Genomic DNA, 17,065 nt, shown 5'->3' on the forward strand with positions numbered 1-17,065 from the left:
CAACATCTGATACATCTGGTATTTCTTAAGGGTTTTCTTTTTCTTTCTTCTTTCTTCTTCAATTCACGTCAAGATATCGACCCCCGTATCTTGTGCAGAATATTATCTAAAGTACCGCCATGAGTTGAAGCCTGAATCATTCTTTCATTCCACCCACTTTAAACGCGACTCTTATCTTCGCGAAACCTTCTGTCGCAAGATTACGGCTTCGAGCTCCCTTTCCCTAAACAACCCCACCGGTTACTGAAGTATACAGGCTTCCCAGCTCTAGCCATGTCTCTCTGGGGCAAACCTTCGGGTTTCGGGGCGTCTACAACTCCCTTCGGTCAATCCACAACCACTACTGGTTTTGGTCAGACCGCAAACCAGTCGCAGACTCAGAACCAGCCGCAGTCCAGTGCACTTGGTGGAGGTCTACTCGGTGGGAGTACACTTGGCCAACCATCGACCAATGCGTTTGGTGCGAGCCTTCTTGGTCAACCCCAGGCGCAGCAACAGCCTCAGCAGCAGCTTGGAGCTTCTGGGTTCATGAACGCAAGCCAGGCACCGGTGCAACGCTCCAGCCTAATTTGGGAGCCAGGCCGAGAGTCACTGAGTAAGTCTACCATCACTTAAGTTCGTATCTTTGACATTGGGCTGACTATTTCGATCCTAGTCCACAAGCCTGTTACGGAGCAAATCGAAGGAATGCTCGAGAAGTGGCTTCCCGAAAGTCCAAACACGGTATTCAAGTACTACTTCTACAATAAGGTCGACCAGGCGCGCATCCCTCTCTATCAACCCTCTCCCTCAGAAGATCCCCGAGAATGGGAGCAAGCTGTTCATGATAAGCCCGGTCCCGGATATATGCCGGCCCTTGCTACCGGGTTTCAAGCTGTTAGCGAACGCCTTAAGATGCAGAGACAGGTTCTAGGGCATTTCAGAGTGGCGTTACATTCTATTAACTCTAGTTTGGACGCAATTCTCTCACAACACGACTTACAAACCAGCGTGCGGACAGCCAATGCCCGACGAAAGCACGCACTGCTACGACAGAGATGTCTGGCCTTAGCAACAAAGGTACAGGTCTTGCGCAACCGCGGATACTCCCTCGACAAGGAAGAAGATGAATTGAAGACGAAGTTGGAGACCCTCGATCGAGCTGTGTCAGACCCGGCTCTAAGTGCGCGAACAGAGGAACTGTGGAGTCGTCTTATAATGCTGAGGGGATATGCGGATAGCCTACAGAACGAGATTAACAAGCGTGGCACGGATGCTGAGGAGGGGATAGGGGAGGAGAATGAGGCCCAAGCCAAGGAGGTAAGTTTATTTCTCGGTCTTTGTGATCATATGAGCAGTGCTAACATTCGGCGACCTTAGATATTAGAGAAGTTTGACAAGCAACTGCAGTCCTTGAAAACCGCGCTGGAGCAGGTTCAGAAGGATTATGACGAGTGGTGTGAGAGGAATCCACCTCCTAGACAGTAGATAACGCTTAGGAGGATAATGCATAAACGATCTCTGATAGCATGAGACAGAGGGATGAAGTTCATTAATAGGAGTGGGTTCTCGGGTCTTGGGAAACTTGGATGGTGTACAGATATTAGCTGGCTGTAGGAAACCGCATAAAGCCCGGCGTTTGGGGACGTCTGCTTCTGATATTAGACGATAATATCCCGATTTGTCCCTTCCGAGTTTCTTTCATCCTCGGACATTGAATGCCGTGGGTTTCTAAGAAAACTAACAAAGCATTTGGGAACGTGAAACTAATTTACGCATGAGAGAAGATGCAAAACCCGTAGGGCCTTTATATTATGCGGTGACGTAACAAGCCATATACACCCCTCTATAAGTATTAGACACCCGAAGACGCCGTAGTGCGATAAGCATGATGCCTCAGCCTTGTGATGCTAAAACAACCGAAACGGATAACATGCCAGTCGCCCTTATGAAAAGGTATCCCATATGTATAGTAGCATACACCCCATCCAGCCCTTATAGTTCATATCTCAAGAACCGGACCATTGTTACCGTGTCTCATAATTGTACAAAAGTCATGCGCCCACGAGATTAAAATACGCTCGAGACGAGGTCAACGGCGAAGGGAGCTAATAGAATATGTCGTCAGTATTATGCGATTATGGTTGAGATTATGAATCGAAGGGAGCATACAGAAGTAGAGCAAGACGGCGGCGCCGAAGAAGAGCTGGACCGTGGAGGTAGCTTCAGTCTCGTGCTGTTCGAGCTCCTCCTTTGAGAACTGGGGTGGTGCGACTATCGTATCTTTTGTTAGCGACGGAAGATAAGCATAGATTCTATTACGAGGCTCTCTTACATCCGCCAAACATTTTGAAATTACTCTTCTTTCCGCGTGGTGGACTAGAGACGTTGTTTTGTTGTTTTGGAGCAAAAGTTTCGTCACCGGGAGATGGCGAATAGTATTGATTGATTCGTCGGTGTCACCAAATTTTTTAATTGGTGACGACTAGCAGCTGAAAGCAGATTTCCCCACATCTACGATATGTACAATACGGCGCCCATTTTGAGCCGCTTAATAAAGATTATAACCCCTGTAAGTCGTGTAATGGTGCTAGGTACATATGTTAAAGCGATAAGCAGGAACAGCAAATGCGTATTACATAACAGCGTAGCCACATGCATCGTACCATTTCTGGCCAGACTCAAAGGGAAGAGCACTTGCAGCATCTCTCCATTCACTACATACATATGTATATCCAATCAGCTAACCTAACGTCCCTAAGTATGTACACCGCTAGGTGGGTAAAGTACCTACCCGCCACTACAGAATGAGGTGTTACATGTATGTACATGTACTACGCTACGGTAGGGAAGTTGGGAAGGTAGGGTAGAGATCACATAGAAAGGGTCCGGAGCAAAACGTTATCGGCTTTGAGACTCCTCCGAAAAGACCCGCAACTTTTTGTTATCTCGCATATTTCGAGCTAATTGCTAGACCGATGACGGCGATTCCTTCTAAGGCAAAGAGGTATGTACCTAGTCTGTGTAATACATATATACCTAATTGTACCTGAGCTAAAAAACTAGTAATCAATCCAATTTCCTAATATTTATCTAATACATTATAATTCACGATTTGTTGCTTACTGCTTGTTCAACTATTTCATTTAACTGACATAGTTGCAACGTTTCGAGCAGCATGACTGCATAAAGCTTGGCCCAGCATTCATTCGAGGTCCCGTGCTTCGCCGATACGTTGGTTGTGAATTCCGAGGAAGAGCATCTTTGTACAAGATGGCGTCTTTTGCGAGGGCTATACCTCGTTTAGGCCGATCAGCAGTTCAATTAAGAGCTTTGACTTCGTCAAGTTCTCGCTTGCAGCGTACAGCTCCATGGATATGTCATGGCTGTACTTATAAGGCCGTAGCGACGGCTACCCAGAGAAGGTCTTTCACTACCATTGACCGGACACAGGTTGCGAGTTATGCTGACCTGGATACATTTCCTCGTCGCCACATTGGTCCTGATGAGGCCGATACAGCTGAGATGCTAAAGGCCCTATCACCGCCTGTCGACAATCTGGATAAATTCGTTCAGCAAGTCATTCCACCTAACATTTTATCTAAGAAGACGCTCGACATTCCCCCTCACGAGGGGCCACAGAGCGAATCAAGTCTAAAGGCAATGGTGAAAAAGTATCAGTCCAATATCACAGTAAAAAAGAGTTTCCTTGGTCAAGGATACTATGGAACACACACACCAGCCGTTATTCAACGGAACATCCTGGAAAATCCCGCCTGGTATACGAGTTATACCCCTTACCAGCCAGAAATCAGCCAAGGCCGCTTAGAGTCACTCGTTAACTTTCAAACCGTGGTTACTGACCTAACGGGACTTCCTATAGCTAATGCTAGTCTCCTGGACGAAGGCACTGCCGCCGCCGAGGCAATGACCCTCTCTATGAACACGCTATCGACCTCGAGGGCTAAACGGGAAGGAAAGACTTTCGTCGTATCTAAGTCCCTCCACCCGCAGACGATATCAGTCTTACGTGGGCGTGCGGATGGCTTTGGTATCAAGATATTGGAACTGGACCTTACGAAGGTTGAAGCACGTACTGAGGTTGAGAACCTTGGCGAGGATCTAGTCGGTGTCATGGTCCAGTATCCCGACACATACGGCCATGTAGAAAATTTCCAGCCTCTGGCCGACTCGGTACATAAGCAAGGCGCCCTGCTTAGTGTTGCCACGGATCTACTGGCTTTGACCATGCTCAAACCCCCAGGAGAATGGGGGGCTGACATTGCCTTCGGAAGTGCGCAAAGATTCGGTGTGCCGATGGGATTCGGAGGTCCACATGCTGCGTTCTTCGCCGTTCAGGAGAAGCACAAGAGGAAGATGCCTGGCCGATTAATTGGGCTGTCTAAAGACCGATTGGGTGGGAAGGCCTACCGATTAGCCCTACAGACACGAGAACAGCATATCCGAAGAGAGAAGGCGACCAGTAACGTGTGCACATCGCAGGCGCTATTAGCTAATATGAATGCTCTCTACGCGATCTATCATGGACCCGAAGGCCTCAAAGCGATTGCCGAACGAGTTGTCCGAGGAGCACGAGTCATTCAAGCCATCGCTGAAGAGAATGGGTTTGCCACGGAGAAAAGCAAGTGGAATGATAGCGGCAGCGTACTCTTTGATACGGTTATCATTGATGTTGGGTCCAAAGAGAGCCAGGCCCAATCTGTGAGCACAGCACACGAACACGGGATGTATGTTCGCCAAATTGGCGAGCAACAAATTGGTATCTCGGTTGATGAAACAACATCACTAGACGACTTGGTCAAAGTCTTCCAAGTATTTGCAACTGTGGCTGGCAACATCAAGGTGTACCCGTACGAGGCGGTGGAGGCACACGTTCGCCAGATACTCGAAAAGAACGCCGATTCGGTAGATATCCCGGACGCTTTCAAACGAACCTCAAGCTTTTTGACGCATCCTGTCTTTAACACGCACCACTCTGAAACGGAGTTGCTACGGTATATCTACCATCTGCAGTCTAAGGATCTATCGCTTGTCCACTCCATGATTCCTCTCGGCTCATGCACCATGAAGCTCAATGGAACCACGGAAATGTCACTCATCACGCTACCCGAGTTCTCCCAGATACACCCGTATACCCCAGAGGAGACGGTCCCGGGCTACAATAGCTTGCTAGACATGTTCAGGGAACAATTGCGTGATATAACAGGCATGGATGCTGTCTCTCTTCAACCTAACTCGGGGGCACAGGGTGAATTCGCCGGTCTGCGAGCAATTAGAGAGTACCACAAGGCGCAAGGAAATGGTGGAAAGAAACGCGATATCTGCCTTATTCCCGTATCTGCTCACGGTACAAATCCTGCCTCCGCTGCTATGGCTGGCATGCGAGTAGTACCAATCAAGTGCAATACGACTACCGGCAATCTCGACGTAGCAGACCTCGAAGCAAAGTGCAAAAAGCACCAAGAAGAGCTCGGCGCTATCATGGTTACTTATCCCAGCACGTTTGGTGTGTTCGAGCCTGAGATAAAGAAGGTGTGCGAGCTGGTCCACGAACACGGCGGTCTAGTCTACATGGACGGTGCAAACATGAATGCGCAAATAGGGTTATGCTCCCCGGGAGAGATTGGTGCTGACGTGTGCCATCTGAATCTTCACAAGACTTTCTGCATCCCACACGGTGGAGGCGGTCCGGGTGTAGGTCCCATTTGTGTAAAGCAGCGTCTTCAACCCTTCCTTCCTCGTGATCCCAACGCCGAGGGCAAGGCGACAAGCGGTGGCTATGCAGTCAGCAGTGCCAACAATGGTAGCGCCAGCATCAACCTCATCAGCTGGGCGTATAACACCTTGATGGGTAAGTTAACTCATGTTTTGAATTTCGCGTAATCGGGTGGATTGCTAACTTCTTTTATAGGGGCGGAGGGTCTCACCCAAGCTACCAAAATCACTTTGCTCAACGCTAACTACATCCTCTCACGTCTCAAGCCTCACTACCAGATCTTATACGTGAATGAGCACGGGCGCTGCGCTCACGAGTTCATCCTTGACGCCCGGCCCTTCAGTAAATCCGCCGGCGTCGAGGCCATCGATATTGCCAAGCGCCTGCAGGATTACGGCTTCCATGCCCCGACGATGAGTTGGCCCGTCGCTAACACCCTAATGATTGAGCCGACTGAGAGCGAGAGTAAGGAAGAGCTCGACCGCTTCATTGATGCTCTGATCAGTATCCGCGGAGAGATCCGGGAGATTGAAGAGGGCAAGGCCCCACGTGAAGGCAATGTTTTGAAGATGTCGCCACACACCATGCAGGACCTAATTGCGGGCGACGGCGGTGAAGGTAGCAAATGGGAGAGATCCTACTCACGAGAGAAGGCGGCGTACCCTCTGCCGTGGCTTAAGGAGAAGAAGTTCTGGCCGAGTGTCACGAGGGTAGACGACAGTAAGTTGCTGCACATATTACATTCATCTAAGGTTTAAAACCATATATGCTAACTATAGTACCTAGCATACGGCGACTTAAACCTCTTCTGCACCTGTCCGCCAGTCGAGGACACTACGTAAATGATTTTCCTAGCAGCATCTTTCCGGCACAACGCATAGATGATATCCAGTTTTCAACATCATGGAGAGGAAAAAGGCGCACGGCGGATACACGGGTCTTCAACACATGGTAGAGTCGGGGTCAGAGCGACACGGAGTTTCACCAACTCTTCTAGGCACAAGGCGTTTTCGGGAGAGAACCATTCAACAGCGATAAGGTCTTTTGCATGCAAATAGTTGGTTGGTTATACCAACATCATCATCATCATTGGGACGGCAGACACTGGTGGGTGTGAATTATTCAACTACACGAGCGCGATACGCCTGGCTCCATTTAACTGGGCTAGATTTAACGGGTGGGAGGAGTATAGGGGGACTGGGAATATAGCGTTGGATTTTGGGGGGATTAGTCTAGACGACTAGATGCTAGATCAGATATACGCGTACATAGATTTGACTCTATACTAGCAATAGAGCTGTTTCGCTATTTCCCCCCTTAAGATGGGGTTTTGTGGACATATGTTTGTTTGTTAACGCCATTCGTGGTAGCTAAGTCGGCACCGAAGAATTTTCCTCGGTAAGCCGAATATTCCATATGTCCATCTGCCGTTGTTAACCGAGGCCTAGTTATCCTCACCCTTACATAGTACTGTAGTAGATTTTATATATAGTGTATATTCGGATCAGCGACCAATCACCTAGTTCCGTAGTACCGAAGAGACATCAAGGTGGATCGCACTAAATGCTGGAAAACTGAAAAGCGGCTGCACGTAGGGTCCATCTAGCCGTATACATTAGGACCCGGTTATTGTTGGCTAACTACCCTCGAGCCGGGCCAATGGGGTGCGAGGGTATTACGTATAGGGGATGCGTTAACGGAGGGATGCAGATGGAGGATGGAGGACAGGATGTATGCATGCGTATAGCTCCCCATATGGACAAACCCGACCTATCGGTAAACTGCGATGGATTTTGACCTTCAGGTATCTTGAAGTTGTGCGGCGGGATCTCAGATAGAGACTTCTTAAGTATTTCGGGCTGGAGAAACTGTAGGTCGTGGAATTCTTCGGGATATGCATGATAGATTGGAGCCGAGTTCATGACTACGAGACGGGAATAGATACGCTAGCCAACTTCTACTTTCGTGCCGTCTTTGAGATGGAATTGGTTTAAGGCTTTCCGCCGGGTGCTCATTGGTGGTCGCCATCGGTTACTCGGTGATGGTGTTGAGTTTATTATAATATGAGACAAACTACATTTAACTAGATTTAGTCGGGTTGACTCCTTTATGAAAATGTCCATAGTGGGGAAAAGCCTACCGCCAGACTTATCAAAGGATTCTCACCCTAATTATGTTTTTGGGTTTGTTTTTCAATGGCTGGGTATACTCTTCTTGATTATAAAGGGCAAGGTAGATAGACTGTAGAAGCAGTATTTAGTATTGATATGGTGGAATAGCTTCTAGGACGAAGCTTACCACTGGCGTTATATTAGGTAGACAGATTCGTACCACAAGGCAGTAGTTTCGTGGACAGCTCGTTGCATATCACACGGCTTCGTATAAGGGGAGTTGTCTATGATTAATTGGACACAGTCTTAGTATACCAATTATATCAGCCTAGGATTGAGTGATGTTATGGTCTATTAATGATCAGGAACTCGCATGCTCACGTGCTCCGGTATATCATATCCTAGCTCTATGTAGTCTCACTCTTCAACACTTCGTGTAACCACGGGCTCCAAAGTGTTATATACAATATCGCCAAAATTCAACCAGCTAGCTAGTAATTTACAAACTAAACTAAGTGTAACGAATCAGCGCACTAATCCTTTTCGAAGTCTTACTGGGCGGTAATTTCTAGTAGAAGGAGTGTATCAGAGGAGTATGAGGGTATGTTCAACTATAGAGACACCAGCTTTGATGGATTCCGTGTTTCGCTCTATAAACTCGACTTGGGGCTTCTGAATCGCATAGAAACGAGTTTGGATTGCACAATTCTTTAACGAAGGAAATAAAGATATTAAGTAGGCGACAGCTCTACAGACCAGGGGGGATATCGTAAAGATAGTTGCACAGCATCCTGATCAACGTTGCCCCTTCAGTTCCCTATTTATTTTTTATCCAGGTAGTTAACGCTCCTTATAGTATACTTAGATTAGAGGAGCTTTCTCACTGCAACTACTTCCTCGATATGACTCCGTGATAAGACAACCCAGTATCGTTTCTTGGGGGCATCGATACAGAATGGAGCCCCCTGAGACTGTGACGTGAAGCTTAGCTAGGTAGCCAGTGGACATTACATGACCGCATCCAGAGGATCGCTGGATGTCCAGAAAAACATCTTGGCGAATTGGCGATCTAACAGGTAGTAAGGTCTCAGTCTTATTACTAGAAATGGATTAATAGGAGGTAGGTTTGGAGGTTAATGTCATTGTCTGGCACTCAATTATTCATCCAGCTCTTCTTCACGTTAGTTGGTTCATATGTCCTTTTTGGCCCCCAAACAGGGATGATTAGTAGTGACTTGGTATATATTGCTATACTAACCATCCCTCCTTAAACATTGGCATCTTCAACATAACAACAACCAACAAACAGAGAAACCAGAGAACATCTTCTTACTAGGCTCGTTATCGAAACACCAAGCTATACTGTAAACGCACCTAAGTTATCTCCAACTCATCACGATGTTTGAGCACTTCGAGCCGCGCCATATCCCCGCACTCTTCACAGCGACCGTCATGACCTTTGGCGGGATGTGGTCATTTCTAGACGCGCGAGCCGCCATGCTCGAGTTCGGCCTGCCAGATCGCATTGCCAGCACGCCCGCCGCTGCTGCAGTGATGCTTATCAACAACGCCCGCACCACTTCCTTCGGCATCTGCATGTATACTCTTTACTTTCGCCGCGAACTAGTCGCGTGCGATACCATCCTCGCCGTCCTGGGCGCCTATGCGGGACTGGTTGATAGCTATGTCGTGTGGAAGGAGGGGAATCCTCGTAAGGCAGCTTTCCGCCTTGTGAGTTCCGGCTTGCTTTCTGCTGTTGGGTTTGCTGGGTGGACCGCTGGCCGTTAATATGTTGGATGTACGTCAACTCCAACATCGACACCAACATCTCCTATTTACCTATCAATTAGACCACCAATGCTACGTCAGTACACTAGGCTCTACGAAGTTGGGACAGGGGTCTCTCCATCACCTACTTAATAGGGTATGTACTAGAGCTTCGGTACCGAGTGGATAATTCATAGTTGTGGATTATACGGCTTTTTATATTAGGTGCCTGTTATATGCATTATAAATTCTAGATTATAGCTATGCTCACTTTCCTTACCAGCCTCTCGAGCCGGAATCAATTAAATCGAAGCCAACGCCATACGCCCCAAGAGGCGTGAAATCTTAGGCACAATTACCTACCCTTCCATATTACTTCCAAGTATTCCTTAGATATCTGGCTTTGTGATCGGGAAAATCATAGCCTGGCTGCCATCTAGATATTTAACGCCATTACTCCATAGCTACTGGTTGCATGAATATTTTCACCACGGCACCGCCGTTAGAAATGTACACACACCCATCTCTATCCGTACTATGTTCTATCTCACCTTCAAGTGACCCTGCGTCAATAATAAGACCCTCTCGTCCATTTCGCAGCCTCTCGACCTCCTCAGGTGCCAACCATTCTACAGCATATGAGAGTTTCTTCTGGTGTCCACCTCGCGACTCTGGGTTTGAATTCTCGGCATATTCGATCTGTACTTCTAAGGGACCTGCTTTGTATAGTGAAGAAGTCTTTCCGATCTCAACTTGTTTTGACCTGACCTTACCTAGCTCGAGTGTCAAATTGCTCTCTAAAAGGCTTGAAGCCACTGATGTGCTTATTTTTCCTGGGCTTTCCAGAACGCTACTGTTTTCTCTGCTGAAATGGGAAGAATCCTCGTGTGCTATTTCTTCCGCCTCTACTGGCGTTTTCTTGCTTTCCTGATTATCGGCCAGTACAGACATATGAGTTGATGCTTCTTCGGAAGGAAGTGAAATCTTTTGCGGATCCTTGTTCACGGTATTTGAAGTTTCTGATGCGTCTAAAGGAGAAGATGTCAGAGTGGGCAATGTCGAGGACGACCAAGGTAATGTGAGTAAGGTGCTCTCGTTCGGATCAAGATACACAGTCCTCTCCCGTTTCGCAAATAATCTCTCCAGGCCGTTCTTAACATGGCCCTGAAGCTGCATATTAAATCTCCTTGCCAAATCATGATACTTGGGCCCGCACGATGTCGGTAGTCGCCACCCGGGATACAGCTTTCCATGACATCTAGGTGTGTGGATCTTCTCATACATGAGAATAAACTCGTTGCATAGCCAACAGGCATCCTTGCTTGAGCACACGACTCGAGGCATGTGTGCATTAGGCGACATATAGAACTCGCAGTAATAAAGAAGCTGGATTTCGGCATGGATCCTCGCTTCCTGCAAAGTCCTCCGTGTTTGTTCAATAAATCGTTTATTTGCTTGTTCCTTGGTGGTATTTAACAAATGACAGACTTGCTCCAGATAATTTTTCTTCTTAAGCTTGCCGATTAGTGGGATAGCATCTCTAAGATTCGACGTATAGCCACTGCCTAAATCTTTATCGAACACCTTTTGGGGTAACTGAATAATAACGAGACGCATATTCCGAACAAGAGGGATCTTTTTAGCTGTACGGTATAGCAACCTCGCTGCCTCACGGTATCGCGCGACTTTACTTATCGTGTTTATGAGACGAGCCTTCGAGTTCGACTCCATGTCTCGGTCGGGTATGCTGTTGATGAAAACATAGAAGTCCCTAACTTGCCGGAGGTGGCGAATACTATCAACCAGTTCCTCTAACTCAGGCTGCATCTGATGCCTGTCCCAAGAATCGATGAGCCTTATTACATCTCTTGCTCTGTCGATGAATGAGTACAGAGGAGATGAAGGATCGTGTTTGCGGATTGCGTTCTGTTTGAGATATTCCAATGTAATTTGGAGGCCTTCTTTAATTGACCGCTTTTGACTTTTTTTGTGATTTCGAACAAGGCTTAACCGGTAAAGGATCCGAGCTGAACACATAGAAACGATGGCTCTGAATATATCATTCTCCACGCCCAATGTGGTATCTGGCCCAACGTATTAGTTAATAAAATAAGATATAAGTCGTTGACTTAGACTTAGTACCGTCCGCATGAGCGAGGAGAGAGAAAATCCTCTCAAATTCCGTCTTCAATCTCTCAAGAACCTGGTTTCCTCCATCGTGCTCGAATTTGTTTATGGCAAGCAGAACGTTCAAATATGCGGCGCCAATACCCTCTTCCAGGCATATTGCTGGGATATTGTTACTATCATCCTTTGCATACGCAAGAAAAGCGAGTGTACTACAAAGGCTGCGCTCCTTTTCGAAAGATAAGGTATAATCTTCTCTCCGACATTGAATGCTCGTCACTGGATTGGATAACGGCTGGACAGGAATAGGATGAAGAAAGTGTAGAGCTGCAATGCTTTCGGCGCGGATTTTAGCAGGAAGCGCCATGTCTGGGCTCACGTTTGCTGAGAAGTCAAAATTCCTCCAAGAGTCAACGTACAATTTCCCTTTCCAGCGATATTGCTTTATGTTCTTATTAGGTGAAATATCATTAGGTTACTCCTCTTGTCTGTCATCAGTCGAATTTCATGATCGATCACCTGCATAATGGTAACCATTTCCCCTCCTGAATGTTGAACATACTCGACGGTAATTGGTGGCCTCGCGGGTGGCTGCATCGAAATGCCTTTTCTGACATAATTTATGGAAGCTTATGCTTAAATAATTCTTCGCGATTTGTATTCACATTATGGCCGGTCGAGATGTTTGCTAATAAACAATGGCAGTGCTTAATGGATTTGGGTCATATAGCAGAGGATTAAAAAGACAAATACCAAGATTAACATTCATGATTGAGAATAACCCAGAGATAGACATGGGAGCAATCGTATGGTGCTATCGGTATATCCCTTTCCTCACCTGACGGGAAGCTTCACTTGCAAGTTTCTATAACGTTTTTGGGATTGCTTCATATAGATGACTTGCAAAACCACACCGGGTGTTCGTATCGAACATAATGAGTAAGTAGTCCTCGACTCATAGAGAACGCTTGTTCATTCCACACTCTCACTAGGGACTTATGACTTTAGCATGGCCCCCGTCGGCTAGGACGAGATGATAAGGTAACAATCCGCATGGGTTTGAGGTTAACCGAAGCAAGTATGCGCGTGATAAGCGCCGCCGGTATGTCTCGTTGCAGATATGACAGTCTGGTAAACAGTCTAGTATGATGGCCTATGGTTCCTTTGGTAGTCGCAAACCTAATAGCTCAAGATCCGCCATCTTTAGGGTATCCTGCGAATATTGCTCTTCATCAGAAACAATGCAGAAAGAAGGCCAAAGCCATTTTGATACCCAGCTCTGGAAAGCAAGTAGATGTCTCCTGAGATAATCTTCGCTCGCGGTCCTAGCGACTGTTTTGCCCTGTCGACACCATAAGTTTTATCTCAGAGCACCACGTCGTCTTAAAGGTGGTTTCCGGGAAGAGTAAGGATATAGCCGGCGTCTCTCTACTAGCCGTACTAGACGCCATGGTAGTTGTAGATTGGCTATTAGTGCTATAGGCAATAGGAACTTCTAAGATAAACTAAGGCTTCTTTAATAATAAGCATCATTGGCACAAAGTTTTGAACGCCTACATGCGCTTTGAACGTATCCGTAGCCATATGTATTTGAAAATATAATGAGCTATCGTTAATAGAAGCATGCGGCTAAGTTCAGCCTACATTCCGAAGATGACGATGATCTGCGACAAGCTGATGCAATAGATCAGCAGTTCGACAATAAGGCTGTTACCCTGCGACGATCGGTCTAATTCCACTTTTTCGTAGAACAAATAACAAATGAAGATTTGAAATCGGCAAGCCTCGCATAGGGGCCATTATTAGGAGAGCTGTAATTCACGCAAATATATATCACTTATACCGCGCCATTATCCATGCAATGGTTTGTTTGTAGTGTTGCATTAAATTTCTCAATAATTTCTTTTCGGGTGGGCGAGTTTTACGACCTAGAGACCGGAAACGGTTGTCGTCTCACAGGGATTATTCATGCTTCTGAGGCTCTTCAATTGTTAAGTGGATGGTGGCTCCATCTAGCAAAATCGCGCTGCCAAAAGTGTAGGCGAACACGGTAGCTATGGAGCTTTAGCCCCTGAGAATGCTGTGGTAGAGGGAAATAAATCGTTAGCTATAGGACATGCTTTGAGGTTGTCGTGAAAATGAATTGCTAGGGCTACCCTAGTGGTTTCGATGGTGAGACTGGTGCCAAGGGGTCCTTTCGGGCTTACGTAAATGGGACAGCTCAAAAATCACCGAGACGGATGAGTTTGTGTCGGTGTACAGGAGTAAGGGGTAGAGCAGGCCTGGAGACAAAAAAAAACAAAAAAAAAAAAAAACAAAAAAAAAGGGAAAAAAACCTCAGCTCCATGATGACCACCGACACCGCTATTCTTGGTCGGAGGTCCCACAGGATGCACCGCGTGGAACCCTATGATAGGTTCCATGTATACCGGTCGCGACCGGGATGCAAACGGTTCAAAGTTCAAGTGCATCTCATAGTGATGATCCAAAGCCGACGTGGTGCATTGTTGTTCGCGACACATGTCGATGCGCTACGGCTTACTAGATGTTGGGCTTGACCCGAACTATGTAAACTATAGGACGCGACGATCGCACACAAGGACCGTGATAGTACACTACTATGTTAGGTACTTAGCAAGCTCTACATCCCTACGTTTGTTATCTTCCGCGCCCTGATTATGATTGCCGTGGGCGTTTCCACGTCGAGGTTCGGAGTTGGGTACGGAATATAATATTTATTAGATCCCAAAGTAGCCAAGAGTATTCCGTAAGATCAATTTAGATAATTTAGATAGATAACTGGAAGAGATATCCAGGGCAGATCTTCTCCGCAGAAATCTCAAAACCATTGAATAGTGTCTCTTGGAGAAGATGGAACCACTCGGACCAGTCTGGGGGAAAATTGGAATTTTGACAGAATTTTCTCATTTGGGTTTAGTCAGGAACAAAGAGAACCTAAAGCTGCAGGTACCAATCACTACAACCAATCAGACCTAACCTGACACACATCTCGCGTGGACCCTAGTCGGGCAGAAATTATGCAATCTTAGTAAATTTTATGAAGACCCCACGAACGATGGAGGATTGGATGTAAGTGGGATCTGTTAGACGACGCTGCAGTACAATTTAGTTTAAGAGGTAGCTATGAGGGAATAATGGTTTGTCTAACGCGAGGAGCGTAGTATGTACCTAAGTTAAAGGAAGAATCATCTCAAAATAACCATCGTTAAAAGATTCTAAACACCACATCCACAGAACCTATATATCAAATATTTTCGACAATATTGTAGTTGACTTAATAGGTACATAGGTACTCATATGCATCATGTACATGCATGTACCTATTCAGTCTACAATAGCCCAAAGCCAAAAAAAAATGGGCAACCCGAATTGGGCATAGACGTTGGTAGTTCCCTACTTCTTTGAGTGATGGACTAACTACAAGGGCCGCATAACTAAAGAATGGTACTGGGTAGGGGCACTTGCTAATTAGCCTTGCGTTATCCAAGCGAGCCATATTTCCGTTTGCTAATGTACCTATGTAATTTCCGTTGCCCTGTGCAATCGGAGGATGCGATCCGCAATCCATCACAAGTGAGATTTTGGTTGTGACTACCTTAGGTACCTATGGAAGTACTTAAGTACCTAACTAAGGCATTGTACAACACGTTCCCTTACGCCTCTTATTGAATTTGTCTCTAATATATTTAGTATCAGAAGGTATATACTCGGGCATAAATCCCTTAGTTCTAGCTATGTCTAAACTCCTAGTAAATGTAGCTTTAAACAATATAAAGATTATTTATCTAAACTCACAATTCCTTTGCGTGTATTCTTTGGCATGCGTATGCGTAGCAACCAAATACATTCACAAAAGGTAGACAAGGCAATAGAGAATACATAATGGGGATCAACCGCTATTGATGATTGGTGCATATTGACGCTTTGCTGGCCTTGTATCCCCAGGGGCCCCTTGCCGACTTAGCGGAGACTAGCGCAAGAAATAGGTGCAACACTAATTTGTACCCTGCTTTGATTCTCTATCGCCATTGATCTTACCATTTGCGCAACAAGGGTCCCTAGAATGACAGAACGATCGTGGCTTCCCGCCCGCTTTCCTCTGACCACACCCTTTTTCCTCACTCCTTCATTAAACGACCTGATACCCTCACCCTCTTCGTAAACTCACTTCTCCCGCACGTTCATTCTTTAACTCACAGGGCTTCGTTGGCAGAGTCCATCTCACGACATTACGAGGAATAAGTCCCAACCGACCTTGAGTACCGAGTATTCAACTATCCTTCTTTGAATCACACACACATCATATCAGTATCTACGAATTTATAACGAGAAACGCACCGAATAGTCGAAAGCGATTTGAAAAGTAGAGTTATCACATTCTAAGATCAGCTTTTACAGATACAAATCTTCTACCCAACGGATATCAAAATGCAGATCTCAACGATTGTCGCAACTGCGCTGCTGCCTTTGTTGGCGGTAGCAGACACTTCTACTACCACGTCTACCATGACGATGACAAAGTACATCACTATTCAGAAGGTTGTTGCCACCTCAAGTATCTTCAGCGCAAACTCGACTTCCGTCTACCAGCCTACCGGCACCATTTCTTCTTCTTTTCACTCTTCCTCTAGTATCGCTCTTGCGACGACAACGACTGGCTCTGATGGTACGCCTACAACTGTTGCGCCGACAGTCAGCCCTACCATCGATAACAACAACAGCGGCGCATCGCTTGGCTCTGCCCATGTTGCGCTTGCGGGGCTGGCTGGTATTGTTGTCGCCGCGCTGATGTAAGTTGCGCCGTGTTGCGCAACTTGGCCGAGGAGCGGCAAGGGGGTACGACAAAAACAAAAATTAAACCTATTCGATACGAGCGTCATCTACTTCATTTCTTTTGTCAAAAATCAGCATTCCTCGTTTTCAGCACTATCTGGCTACACACTATACGCGACAAGGCAATAGTCCGCGAAATGGCATTCGTCAACAACCAACCACGATGTCTTGATGCCTTGACTTTTGCGTATTCCGCCAGTTCCAGCCATTCATCATGAATGAAATACCATTTCCCCTCGTCACCTCTCCTCGACCTTTCTTCTGGTGTTGAGCGTTTGGTGCCGTTTTATATCCTTCGTAAACCCCCCTTAATGTATCAATGAACCGGCAACATGCGTCCTCGGCGAGCATGTTACATCGCACGCTCTCGGATCATCGATTACTATCACCGTTATATCGCGCCTTTCTCTTCCCGGGTGAATGGACTTGCAGACCCCGAAGGACCTGACCTTATCCTTCTCATCTCATACATTTATCACGAATTCACAAC

The 17,065-nt window shown here is 46.5% G+C and overlaps 6 protein-coding genes across 6 annotated transcripts; 4 read left to right on the forward strand and 2 right to left on the reverse strand.

Moving 5' to 3' along the window:
• The first annotated feature begins 144 nt into the window (after window positions 1-144).
• On the forward strand, window positions 145-1,667 carry F4817DRAFT_53379 (nucleoporin complex subunit 54-domain-containing protein). Its single transcript, XM_049307597.1, has 3 exons — window positions 145-595; window positions 656-1,299; window positions 1,360-1,667. Exons 1-3 carry the CDS (start codon window positions 274-276, stop codon window positions 1,465-1,467), a joined length of 1,074 nt encoding a protein of 357 aa, XP_049160462.1. The 5' UTR covers window positions 145-273; the 3' UTR covers window positions 1,468-1,667.
• F4817DRAFT_53389 (mitochondrial outer membrane translocase complex, subunit Tom5) lies at window positions 1,614-2,339 on the reverse strand. Its single transcript, XM_049307598.1, has 3 exons — window positions 2,315-2,339; window positions 2,152-2,253; window positions 1,614-2,087 (listed from the first exon to the last, which is right to left on the reverse strand). Exons 1-3 carry the CDS (start codon window positions 2,325-2,327, stop codon window positions 2,050-2,052), a joined length of 153 nt encoding a protein of 50 aa, XP_049160463.1. The 5' UTR covers window positions 2,328-2,339; the 3' UTR covers window positions 1,614-2,049.
• Window positions 2,340-2,987: 648 nt separating this feature from the next.
• On the forward strand, window positions 2,988-7,145 carry F4817DRAFT_332773 (glycine dehydrogenase mitochondrial precursor). Its single transcript, XM_049302689.1, has 3 exons — window positions 2,988-5,851; window positions 5,912-6,436; window positions 6,503-7,145. The coding sequence occupies exons 1-3, from the start codon at window positions 3,253-3,255 to the stop codon at window positions 6,556-6,558; spliced, it is 3,180 nt and encodes a 1,059-aa protein (XP_049160464.1). The 5' UTR covers window positions 2,988-3,252; the 3' UTR covers window positions 6,559-7,145.
• A 1,957-nt stretch (window positions 7,146-9,102) lies between these two features.
• F4817DRAFT_53467 (uncharacterized protein) lies at window positions 9,103-9,857 on the forward strand. The gene is made up of 2 exons (XM_049307599.1): window positions 9,103-9,625; window positions 9,678-9,857. Exon 1 carries the CDS (start codon window positions 9,226-9,228, stop codon window positions 9,613-9,615), a length of 390 nt encoding a protein of 129 aa, XP_049160465.1. The 5' UTR covers window positions 9,103-9,225; the 3' UTR covers window positions 9,616-9,625; window positions 9,678-9,857.
• A 190-nt stretch (window positions 9,858-10,047) lies between these two features.
• Window positions 10,048-12,088, reverse strand: F4817DRAFT_314368 (uncharacterized protein; the record flags this gene model as incomplete). The annotated part of the gene is made up of 2 exons (XM_049300388.1): window positions 10,048-11,678; window positions 11,737-12,088. 2 exons carry the CDS (start codon window positions 12,086-12,088, stop codon window positions 10,048-10,050), a joined length of 1,983 nt encoding a protein of 660 aa, XP_049160466.1.
• A 3,949-nt stretch (window positions 12,089-16,037) lies between these two features.
• F4817DRAFT_53492 (uncharacterized protein) lies at window positions 16,038-16,727 on the forward strand. The gene has a single exon (XM_049307600.1). It carries the CDS (start codon window positions 16,171-16,173, stop codon window positions 16,534-16,536), a length of 366 nt encoding a protein of 121 aa, XP_049160467.1. The 5' UTR covers window positions 16,038-16,170; the 3' UTR covers window positions 16,537-16,727.
• The last annotated feature ends 338 nt before the right edge of the window (window positions 16,728-17,065 follow it).

The sequence above is a fragment of the Daldinia loculata genome (genome assembly GCF_022478755.1).
Source record: "Daldinia loculata strain CBS 113971 unplaced genomic scaffold F4817scaffold_15, whole genome shotgun sequence".
Lineage (NCBI taxonomy): Eukaryota > Fungi > Ascomycota > Sordariomycetes > Xylariales > Hypoxylaceae > Daldinia > Daldinia loculata.